Source organism: Pelobates fuscus, chromosome 3 (assembly GCF_036172605.1).
Source record: "Pelobates fuscus isolate aPelFus1 chromosome 3, aPelFus1.pri, whole genome shotgun sequence".
Classification (NCBI taxonomy): Eukaryota; Metazoa; Chordata; class Amphibia; order Anura; family Pelobatidae; genus Pelobates; species Pelobates fuscus.
The window spans coordinates 295,382,015-295,400,617 of record NC_086319.1 but is presented as its reverse complement, the minus strand read 5'-3'; the positions used below and the strand labels follow the sequence as shown (position 1 = coordinate 295,400,617).

Below are 18,603 nucleotides of genomic sequence, written 5' to 3'. Positions count from 1 at the left end.
AGTGGAACGTGACAAAGTGGTACTGAAGATGGTCAATGCAGCAGAGCACCAGCATTTTTTAAAGAGTTGTGTCTCTCTTTGCCTCCTACCATGACACACACCAATCTGAGTTGAATGACCTGGGATACCTCAGTCCCAACCTTCGTGCCGATTGGCACTTAATCCATGGTTGTTGTATTATGAATGCTTTTATACAACCCAGACACCGGTATCTTTTAACTCTTGGAAAACACCATTTTGTTTTCTTTCATACTTATTATAAAATGCCGGCAGTATCAAACCCATCAGTCACCAATGCTAATCGGACCCTGTGAAATTCTCTCTTTTCTTTATTATCTATCAACTGTAATACATAATTTTTTCCTTTCAATATTTCATAATCTTCCTTTTGTTTTATATTTCTGTTTCTGTTTTACATCATAATTTTCTGCTGTTATTAAAAGGAGCACTGGCATGCGTTGCATGACATAGTTCTGTGTTACAGACTTACAGTCTACTAATAATTTAATTTGCACATTATACTAACTGTAACCAGAATGACCAGTGTTGGAGGCTGTGTGGAGAACGTGGCACCTACGAACACATGTGGTGTTTTGCCCTAAAATAGCTTCTTTTTTGGAGAGTATTAGAGACCCTTTTATCATGGAATGATGGAAGAGGTCGATTCAACAGAACAAAACCTCTTTAACAAAATAATAGTAGCAGTTAGGATAGGTCTAGTGTAGCAATGGTTGAAGGCCGACTTGCCCTCTATGGAGATGGTTCGTTCATCTCAAGATCAAAGAATATTATTTAACCCCTTAAGGACCAAACTTCTGGAATACAAGGGAATCATGACATGTCACACATGTCATGTGTCCTTAACCCCTTAAGGACCAAACTTCTGGAATAAAAGGGAATCATGACATGTCACACATGTCATGTGTCCTTAAGGGGTTAAGGGGTTAAAGGAGAAGCTTACCGCCCAAGTTAGAAATACACCAGCCCTCGAAAAATCTTGCCGATCCTGGGAAGACTTTTCAAATCACTTTTACTCCACCGGGACATTCAGGGATCTGGGTTTTCATTTTAACACACTTAGTTTTTTTCATGTTATTTACCTCTCATATTTATTTTCCTATGCTACCCTTTATTGGTTATTCGTTGGAGTATTAATATATTGATTATTCCATATATACAATAAATGTTGGATTGTATACAATGTTCCGATAATATATGTAATATGTGTCAATGCCATGCTGGTTAACTTACACCATTATTACATTGTATACATTTTCTGTTTCACCTGCTTTCCAAACATAAATAAAGAATGGAAAAACATATTTACCTAGCATCTTTCTCAATATTACTTTTGATTTGTCCCAGAATTCCTTGGTTTGGGAGCATCAGAAAAGGATGCAGTGAGGCACAGACACATACAGCTCAGAAATGTCATGTTTGTCTGCTTTACGGAGTCCCTTTAAGACTTACTTGGTTCTATTGTCTATGGTCTCTGGAAATGTCAGAGACTATGAACTATTTATAATTACTAAATATATATTCTGGGACCAACTCAGTTTTCAGAAACCGATGTATTCATATCACCTAGATATGAACAAGGTGTCTTTCCTGTTCTAACATACACAATTGTCTCGATTTCATCTACTTCCCCTCTCTCATCTAATTCCAGTTTCCTGGTTCCCTCTACTCTGTTTTTCCTTGTCTTTTCCACTAAGTGTTAAGTTTTGCCTGCTATTCCCTGTCTTACAGAGAGATGCAAAGGGGCAGCAACTGTTTGACCTCCTATGTCACCACCTTAATTTGCTGGAAAAAGATTACTTTGGTATCCGCTATGTGGATCCTGACAAACAGCGGGTGAGTGTAATACCAGCTAACACTTTGGCTCTGTAATTGCTTAACAATCTGTGACAACGTATGAAGGCATTTGCCAGTATGTGACAGCCTGTGTCAGTTTGGGAACATATGACTAATTATTGTGCGTTGCATTTGTAAGTCTGTCTCCGATATAAAGAACAGTGAATACGTTATTCTAGGGAGATTCATGTTCCAGCTGATGAATATGCTCTGTACATTCACACGGGAGTTATCACGTTCATGCATGAGTGTCAGACTGATTTACTAAAAACAACCAAATGTAATGTGATCGTGTAATGGAGAGCCAAACATAACATGAAAAAACGTATTTATCTACGAACATGTATTCTTCTCTCTCCATGCATCCATCCATGCATCCAATACAATCAGTATCTCTCACAACACTCCTGATTTTATAAGTAAATACCTAGGTGTCTATGCACATACGGAAAGATTTTGTCATCCAAAGAGGTGATGGAACACTCAGAACATATTTGTATAGGTGAAGCCTTTATAAGTATGTCTTTCCAACCTCTTGATGTCTGTATTTTATCCTCCTTTGTGTTGCACCCAAACCCTCTTCCCTTACATTATAAGTCTTTCCTTTGTTTTTTAGTGATGGTGATTCATCTGTGGTAGTTTAGTGGAGTTACATAGCTGAAAAGAGACTTGCGATCAAGTTCAGCCTTTCTCACATCTGTTTTTGCTGTCTATCCAAAAGAAGGCAAAAACCCAGCACTTTCAAATTTTGCAACAAACAAGGGGGAAAAAAAATCTTCATTACCCAGGAATAGCCGTCAGATCTCTCCTTAGATCAAAAAATGACATTCCGTCCCTGGGGGGGGGAGGGGTTCCGCGGGGGACCTGGTACTTTACTCAATCAACGCGAGGGGACTCAACTCGCCGCAGAAAAGGGCACGGGCGCTCCGGGAGCTGAGGGCTCTCAGGGTGTCCATAGCATTTTTCCAAGAGACCCCCTTCCTGGCCACTCAGACTCCCAGGTTCTCCAGTAAATTTTACCAAAAGGGATACTTCGCGAACAATCCGCTAAACAAGACCAAGGGGGTGGCCATTCTCTTTTCGGAAGACACCCCATTCCAGAAAGAAGAGGAACAAGCAGACCCCCAGGGGAGATTTATCTTTCTGAAAGGCACAATACATCAAGTAAAATACACTTTTGCAAACGTATACCTACCCAACAAGGGCCAGAAGATCTTCCTACAGAAAACACTTGGAGCCTTGGAGGAATTTGGGGACGGCACGATCGTGCTGGGGGGAGACTTCAATGTCCCGATGGACCCACGGCAAGACACGTCATCGGGAGGGATGACACTTCCGGATCACGTAATCCGGGGTACCAGAGCGCTCCTACGAGACCACCAATTGATAGATTGCTGGCGCACGCTGCACCACGCGGAGAGGGACTATACCTTCTACTCAACAGCGCACAAATCGTACTCCCGACTCGACTACTTTTATCTGCAACACAGAGACTTAGACACTCTCCTCACAGCGAGGATAGCACCAATGACATGGTCAGACCATGCACCAATTCTCATATCGGTCAGATCCCCTGGCCCCACCACAAGACAATGGATATGGCGGTTGAATGAAGCCCTCATGGAAAACCCAACAGTTTCCGCAGATATTCTCACACACTTGGAACAATTCTTCTTATCTAATGATATCCCGGGAGCCAGACCATCGGCAGTATGGGAATCCCACAAGTGTGTGATCCGGGGACTCTGTCAGGGACCAGGAACCAGACAGAGACAGAAGTAGATGCAAACACACCTTTATTAATAAATAACAAATAATAAACAAAAGCAAAGTCCAGGAATCAAGCAGGGGTCAGTCACCAGAGCGGGTAGTCAGACAAGCCAGGATCAGGAGCACGGAGAGCAGCGGAGTCAGGAACAAGGCCGGAGTCAGGAACCAGGATCAAACAGGAAACACAGGAACAAGGAGACTTCTGGGAAACAGGAAACCACGCAAGGGCAAGGAGGTTCTGGGCTTAGCTGCTTAAATAGGCAGAACTGATTAGCAGCAGGGTTGATTACTACTCACAGGTGAGTAACCGTGGCAACAAGCAGAAGCAGCTCATAGTAATTGCAGCTGCAAACTCAATCACTGAAACAGAAAGGTTTGCTGTTTAAAACAGCAAAGAAACCCTGACAGTACCTCCCCCTCAACGATTCCCCCCATCTCTGTTGGTGGGTCCGGGCTTCATGGGGAAGCGGGCGTGATAGGAACGAAGGAGGGATGGTGCATGGACATCAGAGGCTGGAACCCAGGAGCGTTCCTCTGGACCGTATCCTTTCCAGTGCACCAAGTATTGGATCTGTCCTCTGAAGACCCGTGAGTCAATGATGCTGCGTATTTCATATTCCTCATGATTGTCAATCAGAACAGGACGTGGACGTGGCACTGAGTTGGTGTAGCGATTACAAACCAACGGTTTCAAGAGGGAAACATGGAAAACATTTGAGATGCGCATGTTAGCAGGAAGGTCAAGTGCGTAAGCTACAGGGTTAACCCTTCGAAGTATACGAAATGGCCCAACGTATCGGGGTGCCAGTTTTTGTGAGGGAACACGGAGGCGTAGGTTGCGGGAAGACAGCCAGACCCTCTCTCCGACCTGATAGGTAGGTGCAGGAAGGCGTCTGCGGTCGGCCTGGAGTTTGTAGTTCTGCATTGCGCGTTGCAAAGAACTCTGAACCTGCACCCAAGTGGAACGGAGTTCCCTGAGATGTCCCTCCAATGCCGGTATCTCCTGTGGCAAGAACGTATCAGGCAACATGGACGGTTGAAACCCATAGTTTGCCAGGAACGGGGATAGCCTGGAGGAGGCATTAATCGCACTATTGTGGGCAAACTCCGCCCAGGGTAGCAGATCAGACCAGTTGTTCTGGTGGTCAGAAATGTAGCAACGCAGAAACTGTTCCAGTGTTTGGTTAGCTCGTTCCGCTGCACCATTGGATTGCGGGTGGTAGGCCGAGGAGAAGGAAAGCTGAATTCCCATTTGCGTACAAAAAGCTCTCCAAAATCTGGACACGAACTGGCTACCCCTATCTGAGACTATCACTTTGGGTAACCCATGCAAACGAAAGATCTCCCGACCAAAAATTGTTGCAAGTTCCTGGAAAGTTGGTAGTTTTTTCAAGGGAATGCAATGCGACATCTTCGAGAATCGGTCAACAACCATGAGAACGACTGTATTGCCACGAGAGGCTGGAAGATCTACGATAAAATCCATGGACAAGTGGGTCCAGGGTCGTTCACCATTAGGTATGGTTTGCAGGAGACCCACTGGAGGGCGTCGTGGGGTTTTGTTTTGAGCGCACACAGGACAGGCAGCTACAAAAGCGGTGACATCCGAACGGAGACTAGGCCACCAAAATTGCCGGGATACGGACCAGATTAACTGGTTTTTGCCTGGATGTCCAGCTGCTTTGGAGTCGTGGTATGTACTCAATAGTTTCGTACGGAGGTTAATAGGTACAAAACAACGGCCATTAGGTTTCTCTGGAGGAGCATTACTTTGTGCAGCCAGAATCTCCTTGCCTAGGGGTGAGGTGAGGTTAGTACGGATGGTTGCCAGTATATGGTCCGGAGGAATCACAGGAGTAGGGGTTATCTCCTCTCTAGATGGAGGGGAGAACTGTCGAGACAAGGCATCAGCCTGGATGTTTTTTGTACCGGGCAAGTAAGAAACCACATAATTGAATCTTGATAGGAAGAGAGCCCATCTAGCTTGCCGGGGGGAAAGTCGCTTAGCTTCAGAAAGATATGTTAGATTCTTGTGGTCTGTGAGTATGAGGATTGGCACTGAAGTACCCTCAAGAAGGTGCCTCCATTCTTTGAGAGCTAAAATTATGGCTAGAAGTTCTCTATCACCAATCTGGTAGTTGCATTCCGCCGGGTTCAATTTCCTCGAGAAATACCCGCACGGATGCCTGGAACTCTCTGGGTTAGGACGTTGAGACAGGAGGGCGCCCACTCCTGTCTCAGACGCATCGACCTCAAGAATGAATGGTAAGGCAGGGTTAGGGTGTGCCAGTATAGGGGCAGCAGCAAAGGCGACTTTGAGAGACTCAAAGGCAGTAATGGCTTCCTGTGACCAATGCTGTGGATCAGCATCTCTCCTGGTCATGTCCGTGAGAGGTTTAACCAAGGAAGAAAAGTTGCGTATGAACTTCCGATAATAATTGGCGAAGCCCAGAAACCGTTGTATAGAGCGAAGACCCGTAGGTCGAGGCCATTTAAGTACAGCCGAAAGTTTCTCCGGATCCATAGAGAATCCAGTATCTGAGATAACATATCCCAAGAATGTAACCTGTTTGCAGTGAAACTCACATTTCTCCAATTTGCAGAACAGACTATTTTCTCTAAGTCTCTGTAGAACACGAGAAACGTCTGCGTGATGGTTCTCAAGAGATGTGGAATGGATCAGAATATCATCAAGATAAACCACCACACATTGCTGCAGCATATCTCGCAGGACGTCATTTATAAATTCTTGGAAAACCGCCGGAGCATTGCAAAGACCAAAGGGCATTACTAGGTATTCGTAATGGCCGCTCCTGGTGTTAAATGCGGTTTTCCATTCGTGGTCCTCTTTTATCCGGACGAGATTATATGCCCCTCTCAGATCAAGTTTGGTGAAGACCGTTGCTCCCTTGAGGCGGTCAAATAATTCCGTGATTAATGGAATGGGGTAGGCATTCTTAATAGTAATGCGATTGAGACCCCTATAGTCGATACAGGGTCTCAACTCGCCATCTTTTTTCTTTACAAAGAAAAAGCCGGCCCCGGCAGGAGAAGATGACTTCCGAATAAAACCCTTAGACAGTGCATCGGTAACATACTCCTCCATGGCTCGATTTTCTGCTACAGACAGTGGGTAAATCCGGCCCCGGGGAGGATTGGTACCCGGTTGGAGTTCGATACCACAGTCATACGGACGGTGTGGTGGCAGAACGCTGGCTTGACCCTTGTCAAATACATCTTGGAATTCTTGGTACTCAGCGGGTAAGGAAGAGGCAGAACATGCGCCCAAAACTTTGACCGGTTTCTGGAGACAGGACAATGTGCATTGCTGGGACCATGATAATATCTCAGCTTTGCGCCAATCAATTGTGGGGTTATGCTTCTGTAACCAAGGGTATCCCAAAACAACCTGGTAATATGGAGAGGAAATGACCTGGAATTGGGTCGTCTCATGATGTAGAGCCCCTACAGCCAGAGATATGGGCACGGTTTCTTGGGTCACGTGGGTTGGCTGTATTGGTCTGCCATCGATGGCTTCGAAGGCTAGTGGGGAGTTGCGAGACTGTAAGGGTATAGAGTGCTTTGCTGCAAATGCACAATCTATAAACAAGCCTGCGGCCCCAGAATCAAGTAACGGCCGGGTTTCAATGGATGAATCAGACCAGGAGAGGATAACAGGCACCAAGGGTTTGTGCACACATATCTCTGGGTCTGCAGAAAGACCACCCAAGATCTGCCCCTGACAGTATCTTGGGTACGGACCCTTTGCCGGACGGATCGGGCAAAACTTTAACATGTGACCGTGGTGTCCGCAGTATAGGCACAGGCCCTCCCTCCTCCTAAAGGCTCTCTCCTCGTCCGAGAGGCGTGAGAAGCCTAACCGCCTTGGCTCCACACAGACAGAGGACTCAGGACCAGGAGGCAAGGGAGGTGAGGGAGGTTCGGGTGGGCAAGAAAAGCTCGGTGTCAAATTTACAAGAGGCCTCCGCAGGCGCTCCTTGGATGAGGATCTCTCTCGGAGTCTGATGTCAATGAGGGTGACAAATGATATCAGTTCCTCGAGATCTTTAGGTAATTCTCTGGCTGCAATCTCATTTTTAAACACATCGGAGAGACCTTGTGCAAAGGCAGCCACAAGAGTCTCGTTGTTCCAGCCACCCTCTGCTGCCATGGTACGGAATTCACTGGCATACTCGACAATAGTTTTTGTGCCCTGAGAATTAGACATGAGTAGTTCGGCAGTAGGGGTGGAGCGAGCTGGAATATCAAAAACCCTATTGAAGGATGCAACAAATTCAGGGTAATTGTAAATAATAGGCTTCTCCGCCTCCCAGAGAGGTTTTGCCCAAGCTAGGGCCTTTTCAGACAGCAAAGAAATCATGAAGTGAACTTTGTCACTGTCTGTAGGAAATGCCTGGGGCAGGGTTTCAAGGTATCCTTTAACCTGATTTATAAATTCTCTGCACTGTGCTGGGTCGCCCCCAAAATGCTGAGGGAGCGGGACAGACCCAGTCATTTCTCTAGCCGCTACAGGTTTGGAGGTTACAACCGGTGCTAGAACAGGAAGTGAGGCAGAGGCGGCCGCAATCGCAGGCTGGCCGGGTACTGGATCCAGATGGGCATACTGGTCCAAATGGTGGTTCTGCTGGTCCCACTGGGTAAGCAGGTTAGGTATAGGTGTCTTGCCTGTACCATCTGTATTCATGGCCCTTGCGTAATGTCAGGGACCAGGAACCAGACAGAGACAGAAGTAGATGCAAACACACCTTTATTAATAAATAACAAATAATAAACAAAAGCAAAGTCCAGGAATCAAGCAGGGGTCAGTCACCAGAGCGGGTAGTCAGACAAGCCAGGATCAGGAGCACGGAGAGCAGCGGAGTCAGGAACAAGGCCGGAGTCAGGAACCAGGATCAAACAGGAAACACAGGAACAAGGAGACTTCTGGGAAACAGGAAACCACGCAAGGGCAAGGAGGTTCTGGGCTTAGCTGCTTAAATAGGCAGAACTGATTAGCAGCAGGGTTGATTACTACTCACAGGTGAGTAACCGTGGCAACAAGCAGAAGCAGCTCATAGTAATTGCAGCTGCAAACTCAATCACTGAAACAGAAAGGTTTGCTGTTTAAAACAGCAAAGAAACCCTGACAGACTCCTCATCAAACATGGCTCCCACCAAAAGAAACTACGTACCCAAGAGATATCAGATCTGCTGACCCAGATAACACGCTTGGAATCCTCCCATAAGGACACGTTGGATGACATCACATATAAGGAACTGATGACGGCCAGAGCAAAACTGCAGACATGTCTGACGGCCAAAATTCAATTACAGTTCCGGCTAGCTCGTAAATCTTTCTACGAGCTTGGGAACAAATGTGGTAAAATGCTCGCCCGAGCATTAAGAGCCAGGCGACAGAAATGCTATGTGCCCCAGATAAACCAAGGGGGAGAAAGCCACCTGACCCCAAAAGCCATAGCAGAAGCTTTCCGGCCACCTTATACAATCTCACACCCACAGTAGAGAACACGGCAGAAGATACCAAAAGTATTCAAGATAAGAGACGGGAATATGTCACACGCCACATCAGTGGTGTATCCTGGTTTTGTGCTGCCCTAGGCAGGACAAAACTCAGGCGCCCCCCTCCCGCCCACGCCACCCCCACCCAACCCTCCCCCCCACCCGCGCCACCCCCACCCAACCCTTCCCCCGTCCAGCCTTCTAAATACACACACACACACATTCACTGACAAATACGCATACACTAGGTAACAGAAACACACACACACACTAACAGACACACTCACTATCAGACACACACACTCACGAGCAGATACACACACACACTCACACTAAACAGACACACAAACAGTCTAACAGACAAACACACTAACATACACACACACTTACAGACACACACACTAACACACACACACACACACTGACATACACACACACACTAACACACACACACACACACACAGACCCACACACTAACAGACACACACTAACAGACACACACACACTAACAGACACACACACACAGACACACTAACATACATACACACACTAACAGACATACACACACACACTAACAGACATACACACACACACACACACACACACTAACAGACACACACACACACACTAACAGACATACACACACACACACTAACAGACACACACACAGACACACTAACAGACATACACACACTAACAGACACACACACACTAACAGACATACACACACTGACATACACACACACACACACACACTAACAGACACACACAGACCCACACACTAACAGACACACACAGACCCACACACTAACACACACACACTGACATACACACACACAAACACACACACACTAACAGACATACACACATACACACTAACAGACATACACACACACTAACACACACACACACACACGTACATACACACACACAAACACACACACACACTAACAGACACACACACAGACCCACACACTAACAGACATACTTACAGACATACACACACACACTTACAGACATACACACACACTAACAGACATACACACACACACTAACAGACACACACACAAACACACACACACTAACAGACACACACACAGACACACTAACAGACATACACACACACTAACACACACACACACACTGACATACACACACACACACACACACACACTAACAGACACACACACAGACCCACACACTAACAGACACACACACACACAGACATACACACACACACTTACAGACATACAAACACTAACAGACACACTAACAGACATACACACACACTAACAGACATACACAGACATACAAACACACTCAATCACTCACATATTTAATACTTTTTTTTGGTAAATTTAACCCCCCCAGCCTCCTTACCTTTGGGAATGCTGGGAGGGGGGGGTATCTGTCTCCCTGCTGGTCCAGTGGCTGCTGGGCAGTGCGGGTAGGTGGGCGGCCGGCGAGGGAGCACTTCCTCTGAGCAGTCTGCTCAGCTCCCTCGCGCGCCGCAGAGTGATGCTGGGAGGCGGAGCCGGAATATGACGTCATATTCCGGCTCCCAGCCTCACTCTGCGGCGCGCGAGGGAGCTGAGCAGACCGCTCAAAGGAAGTGCTCCCTCGCCGGCCGCCCACCTACCCGCACTTCCCAGCAGCCCGCCGGCCGTCCAGCATGCCTTGTTAGCCGCGAGGCTAACAAGGCATTTGCCCTGGGCGTTTGGGGGCGGCTTTTTTTGCCGCCCCCTGAAAAATGCCGCCCAAGGCAAATGCCTTGTTTGCCTCGCGGCTAATACGCCCCTGCGCCACATCACCTCTAAATTGAGCCCAGAAGCAAAAGAAGCACTGGACGAACCCATCTCTATAGAAGAGATCCACAAGGCGGTGAAGATCGCGAAGACAGGGAAAAGCCCGGGGCCGGACGGGTTCACCGCACAGTACTATAAAAGATATGTTGCAGTCCTAGCGCCACACCTGATGACCGTCTTCAATTCCATCCGAGAAGGGAACACACTGGATCCGGCCATGCTGCTGGCCCACGTGGTGGTGCTACCGAAGGAGGGGAAGGACCCGAAAGAGTGCGCCAGTTATAGGCCGATCTCCCTGTTGAACGCCGACTTAAAGCTTTTCACAAAGATTCTGGCCCTCCGCATCCAACCACACCTGCCGGGGCTCATTCATCCGGACCAGGTGGGATTCGTCAAGGGCAGGGAGGCGAGAGACAACACGGTGAAAGTCATCAACCTCATACATGCAGCTCAACAGCACTCGTCCCCAGTGTTGATGATATCGATGGATGCGGAAAAGGTGTTCGACAGGGTGGATTGGTCATTTCTCATGGAAGCGCTTAAACTGGTAGGATTCGGGCCACATATGCTCTCGTGGATACAGGCTCTCTACTGTAAACCAGCTGCGAGGGTTTGTGTGAATGGGATTCTATCACGTCCGTTTGACATACGCAACGTAACCCGACAGGGATGCCCCCTATCGCCCCTACTCTTCGTCATAAGTCTGGAACCATTCCTGAACAACATACGGGGGAACTCGGAGGTGAGGGGGGTGGGGGGCCCCTGGGGAGAAAGCAAACTCTCGGCGTATGCCGATGACCTACTTTTCTCAGTCACAGACCCAGGCACGTCCCTAGGGGCGATCATGCACGCTTTCGAGGAATATCATCTCCTCTCGAATCTGCAGATTAACTATAAAAAATCTGAAATCCTGAACATTGGATGTGACACGCGAACGGTGCGATGAATGGCGACAAATTCCCGCTACAATGGTGTGGCGCAGCCCTGAGATATCTGGGGGTGTGGGTAACGGCTAAGCTGTCCGAATTATTCCAACATAACTTTGACCCACTCTTAGAGAAGATACAAAAAGACCTCAGACAATGGGCACTACCGCACATCACATGGTTAGGGAGAATAAACGTCCTAAAAATGAATGCGCTACCCAGACTGCTCTATCTCCTCCAAACTTTACCAATTCACATACCGAACGAGTTCTTCGCCAGGGCACGGAAATCATTCACCCATTATGTATGGAGCGGGAGACAAGCAAGAATACGGTATGAGATACTCACGCAGTCTAAACAGCGAGGGGGACTGGGACTACCGGACCTACTAAAATACTGTCAAGCAGTGCACCTGCAGAGGATCGTGGAGTGGAGTCAGGCGCCCCCAGAGAAACTCTGGATCAAATTAGAGAACGGCCTTGCAGGGATCCCACTGACAGCGCTACCGTGGCTGCCGGGGGGAATGGAAGGGCTACAGGGGGGGATCACCCAACCGTTGCCGCCACGATGACAATGTGGCGGAGGCTGGCACCACAGGAACACATGGCACCAGCAGTGTCACCAATGTACCCCATAGCGGGAAACCCGCGCTTCCAGCCGGCATCCTCCCTACAATTTCTGAGGTCTTTGGGATTACCCAGGAACTGCAGACTCAAAGACATAACCACAGGAGGGGGTATAGTGCCTCTCAGGGACCTACCGGCACCCAACCCCTCGAGCTTCCTGACGCAGTTCCAATACCACCAGTTGACAGGGCACGTACGGAATATCTCACACCTGGAATCGGCACACAGACAACCTACCACATACGAAGCACTGTGTGATCAAGACACCCCCCTAGCGCACTTACCTAATGCGGCACGTAGCCTGGTACCTAGCCACTGGAGACGCAAAACAGTACCCACTACTAGAGACTGGGTAAACAGAGTGGAAGAAATCAGAGAAATTGAGGAACTCATCTTGACATCAACGGGGCGGACCCAGCGATATTTTCAGACCTGGTACCACTGGACAAAATGGCTCACAGACGACCCAGCAAGCGGACAGGGGGCGCGGGGGCGGGGGCGGACAGCCTTACAGGGGACAGGAGGAGGCCCCGGAGGGGGGGAGAGGCCTGAGAATACCATCTGAAAACAGATGGTCTTGTCCTGACCCTTCCTCCACTTTACCCTCTCTAAGCTACATATCTCTATATCTACCCATACCCCCTCCCAAGCCTGGAGTCCAATAGCCCCGATTCCTCCTCCAACACGGGCATTTGAGGAAGGGTGGGGGGAAACGAGACACTTCAGGGAGACGCACGCACCAGCCAAGTGAACAGACCTCCCAATGCCTCAATCACTACGGGGGCGGGGGGCCATGGGGGAGGAGGGGAGGAGGAGGCGGCTGCGATACCGCACACCAACACAGAACCCAGAGGGGGGGCAGGAGGTGGGGGGGAGGGGAGCGGTCAGGGAGGGGGAGGGGTGACCTCGACATCACCCTAACCAGGGAGAAATGGGAAAGCAAGAACAAGGGAGGGTCATGAGCTCAAACCCACACTACTCCCAATTAATACCCACTACAGAGCAGGGAGTAACCAAGCTGTATTATCCACAAACACACGAGCACTGGAGGGGGACCCTGGGGGGAAACCAAGGGGGACTTAATCTGATAAGATGGAAGGAGGACGGCGAACAGGTACACACACAGGGACAGCTCGTGAAGCGGAGAGTCTAGTTAAAAGGCAAATGAAAATAGTTAAGAAAGGTTATGGTTCATAAGTTTAAGCCACAATTCTAAGTATTCTCATCAATTCCTCTGCTATAACAGAGGGAGACACAATAGTAAGTTAGAGTAATGCGCGAAGTGGCAGGAGTTTAGATAGGAACTAGCCGACATATAGACAAGGATTGTATTTAACTATGTTGTATAACACTCAAGTGCCTCTGATAGTGAAATTGAAAACTGTCAAACTGTACAATTGCATCAATAAAAACGCGTTACATAAAAAAAAAAAATTACATTCCTAATTATATTTTTGCAAGTATGTATCCAGTTGCTGTTTAAACATCTGTACAGACTCTGATAAAACTACCTCTTCAGGCAGAGAATTCCACATCCTTATTGTTCTTTCCCTTTCCTTTGCCATAGACTAAATCTCCTTTTTTCCAGTATAAATCTGTATATGTATTGTCCTATTTATGAATAGATATCCAGACAATGGTTTGTATAGGCCCCAAATATATTTGTATAATATATATTTGTATGCTATCACATCTTTTCTAAAGGCGACCGTTTTTCTAAGCTAAACAAAATTAAATTTGTTAACCTTTCTTCATAAGGTGTAGTCTTACCATTAATTTATATATATATATATATATTTTCCATTCTGAGAATAAATTCCTCTTTTTATATCTTTTTATATATGACAAAACCTTACTGGCCTTAGCAACTGCTGATTGACATTGCACGTTGTTGCCTAGTCTGTTGTTGTTTAGGTGTGAGTTACTTGTGTATTCTTTACCCCAAAGTGAATAACTTTGCATTTCTCTACATTAAATTACATCTGTCATTGGAGAGTCCAGTCTCCCAATCTATCTAAATCCCTCTGCAGCAAAGCAATATCCTGCTCACATTGCATTACTTTAAAGAGTTTTGTGTCATCTGCAAACACTGAAACATGACTCAATGTCTATTTCAAGATCATTTATAAATATGTTAAGTCGAAGTGGTATTAGAACAGAACCCTGAGGGATATCACTTATTACTTTTTAAAAACTTTTGTCCACTTTGAAAAGGTACCATTCATGACAAATCTCGGTTCTTTATGTTTAAGCCAATGGCCTTCACAAGAACAAGAGTTTTCATCTAAAACAATTTATTTTAGTCTGAACACTAACCTATTGTGTGGAACCGTATCAGACCTAGCGAATTAATCTTATTTAACAGAATGCAATTAAGTTAGTTTAACATGACCCACGTTTCATAAAACCATGCTGATTTTTGCTAACAATGTTCTTCCCAATGAATTCCTGACAATTTCCCTTTAATAACCCTTCACATACTTTCCCAGCCACAGAAGTTAAGCTCACATGTCTTTAATTTTCAGATTTTGAAAGATTTTGAACCATGTTTTGAATAAAGTAACCACATCTACTTTCCACCAATCCTCCAGTACAATTCTTGAAAGAAAATAATCCTGAAATATTAAAAACAAAGGTTCACTTATTTCCACACTTAGCTCCTTAAGTACTTGTGGGTGAATACTGTTTGGCACCGGAGCTTTGTTTACATAAGGATATGACATGATTTGATACCAGCATGATTCACACTGAGGTCCCAAAAAAATGGGAATTACAGCACTCAGGTTCCGCCACACTGTAGCTGCTCATTCGCCTTTACTGTACTCCATTCAGGAAGGATACCAAAAATCTAGAACGGGCAACTCTAGTATGGTGCAAAAGTTAGGCTAAGTTTATTAAGAGGAACACACCCCTAAAAATGCGACCTTTTGGCTTAGTGAGCCTTGATTATGTATTAATAATAATGGACTGTATACAGTCAGCAAGCTTTTATGTTTGTCACATATTGTAAATATTTACCTTTTCCCCTCACCCTAGCAAATTACTATTTCAAGGAAATTTACAAAGTGCATTGCAGTCTTATTTACTTTATATATACAGTAATTGTGTAATACATTTTTTTTTAATCGATATATACATTATCTGCGATATAGACTCTGCATTGCATATTTAGTTCTACACTGGAACAAACTGCAGTAGATCATTAATTCAATTTTTTTTATTTTTTTTTAAGTAATTCTGCAAGATTCTGCACTTTGAGCTTATTTCCAAACTGGTTAGTAAACGGCAGCAGTAATCTCCTAGCTGCCACAAAATACCAACTGGTTTTCAACTTTGTCGTCTGCACTACAGATACGACCACGTCCAAATTAACCTCTCATTAGTAAAGTACTGAAAAATGCTGTGTAAGTTATTGCCATAGCAACCACAACTAGATGGTAACAAAGGCTCACCTGCATGTGTATCTTATTCAATGATTGGTCGAAGCAGGAGAATGTTACAATGTGTACTGAAATGTGATTTTGTACTATGCCACCTACATACTGTTAGCTGTCTTTAATTTGTTTGCGCCAGAAAAAAAGCAGGTGTTCTGTCATTTGAAGTGGTCATGGTGCCTGGAATCATTATTTGCAGCAGTTCTCTGTGAAACACTGCACACATTGAGGTTTACCCCTTTGCTTCTGGAGGTGTAACTCTACTCCGGCAGCATCAAAAGACGTTATTAGCCAGCCCAGAATAAGTCATACTGTCAATTTTGTGCAAATTTAGATGCACAGACATTATTTCATTAGCCGAGAGCAGTCAGCTGTCACTCTCAGAACCAGAGGGCAAACCATTGTAAAACAGTTTTCCCTACTACAAGGTAAAGGTGCCCGGGTACTCCTGCCATCATGACCACTAAAGTGGGCTATAGTGCTTACGATGTTTGGAGTAAACCTTTAAATTATGAGGGTAATGGCAGCCAGTATACAGTGGTGAATAGACTATTCCATTGATAAAAGGAATGGAACATATCAGCTATGAAGAAAAATTAACAAATTTAAACCTCTTTAGTTAAGAAAAACGTCGCCTCAGAGGGGATATGATAACATTATATAAATATATCCGGGACCATTACAAACCATTATGTGGAAATCTATTCACAAACCGGACTGTACATAGGACACGAGGTCATGCTTTTAGACTGGAAGAAAGAAGATTTCATCTAAGGCGAATAATTTTTTTTTTTTAACTGTAAGAACAATAAGGATGTGGAATTCTCTGCCTGAAGAAGAGGTTTTATCAGAGTCCATACAGATGTTCAAACAGCAACTAGATGCACACTTGCAAAAACAGAACATTCAAGGATATCATTTTTCAATGTAGGATAATAACTGCTTGATCCAAGGATTAATCTGACTGCTATTCTGGGGTCAAGAAGGATTTTTTTCCTAGTTTGTTGCAAAATTGGAAGTGCTTTAAACTGTTTTTTTTTCACCTTCTTCTGGATCAACAGCAAAAAAAGACTGAGGAAGGCTGAACTTGATGGACGCAAGTCTCTTTTCAGCTATGAAACTATGTATGTAAAGTACAAACAGTGCATTGGGCACGTCTCATCTCTGGCAGCCAAATGGTTAATTTTCTCGCAATTTGCCAAATTTCTATCATAGGCACTATCATAGGCATCTGATTTGTGTATGATATATTACTTCAGATGTAAGATAACAGCATGAAGTAAACATTTCACTACCGCTCTTTGTTGCTATAACGCTACCTCGATGGTTTGATATTTCAAATAATTTGGCCCTAGACACATTTATCGAGTCATTTAAGATAATTAATTCTACATATTAGCAGGGTCTCTTAAATATAGAATTCATTTGATTTAAGGCAATATACTAAGCAGCTGTCGCTGATAGTAAGTAGTTTCACTGTACAGCATCTTCACATTAAGTATCTGGCATTTAAGAATACAATGCGTCTCTGTAATGAATAGTATGGGAGTGGACTACTGGAACACTGTGTCATTGTGATAAATACTGTGGTAAGGAGCTCTATAATATATGCTGGTGAGAGACTAAAGTGGATTTGTTTACTTTTTTTTTGTTGCCATTTTTGAAATGGCAGTTTTAAAATTTATGTTTTTATAATATTTTTTTAGGTCTACTTAGTAAAATCATACCAATAACCAATACATTTTGAACATTCGAGTTCATTTAATTCTTTAATAAAATTCTTAAAGATGTATATGGATTATTGGGGATTATTCACTAACTAATGAATTGAACAAAAAAGGAATTGTAAAATGTAGGCACGATTAGCTGATTTGAAACTCACAGCTTGGCTGTTTTCGTCTAAATTTTGCAATTCAGCTTTCAATTCACTACATGTTGAATAAACTCCACTGTCTTCTGGCTTATTGTAATTGTTGAGATCTAGGGCAACCTGGATGCCTGATGCCTTTTGGTGACATCATACACCCTTGATTCCTTTAGATGACAGACCTGAATGAATCCAGCACACATTGGCTTGCTGGCTCTTTAACAGTATCAATTAATACACGTCTGCCACATGTCATTTACAACCCTGGCACATATCCATAGTTACCATTGTAGCTCCATCTCAATGCGTACATTGTGATGTGTTTAACTACTTTTACCAGAATGACTGAGGCTAAAAATAATCACTTGATTTTCCTTTTTGCTTTCATTTTATTTAATTTTAGTTCCGTGATTTTCATCACCACTGTACCCATTTCACGTAACTATTTTGCAGGTTTTGAATAGTGAATAATTGTAATTAGTTACTGATAAATCTCTTATTCCATGTTATTCTGCATATGTGCCTTCTATTTAAAGTAAATCATACATTTTCTGGCATTTGCTACACAATATACCAGCCAGTATTTATTTTAAGATCATATCAAGTTATGCTGGGGAGTAAAACAGTGTGTCAGGCACAGTATATTTGTGCATGTTCGAGTGTATTATTGGGAATGCGACATTTGATTTCTAAATAAACATGACTTTATCTGATTTCCTTTTCAGCACTGGTTGGAATTTTCAAAGGGTATCGTCAAACAGATGAGAGGTATGTGAGGGTATGTGTGTACAGGCAGATCAG

At 44.8% G+C, this 18,603-nt stretch overlaps 1 protein-coding gene across 1 annotated transcript in view; it reads left to right on the top strand.

Moving 5' to 3' along the window:
• The window catches only part of FRMD5 (FERM domain containing 5), a 92,004-nt gene that overhangs the window by 39,209 nt on the left and 34,192 nt on the right, over positions 1–18,603 (top strand). The window contains exons 2-3 of the mRNA XM_063448698.1: positions 1,750–1,854; positions 18,528–18,570. Of these exons, the coding sequence (XP_063304768.1) occupies positions 1,750–1,854; positions 18,528–18,570 (148 nt within the window). The remainder of the gene's footprint in view (positions 1–1,749; positions 1,855–18,527; positions 18,571–18,603) is intronic.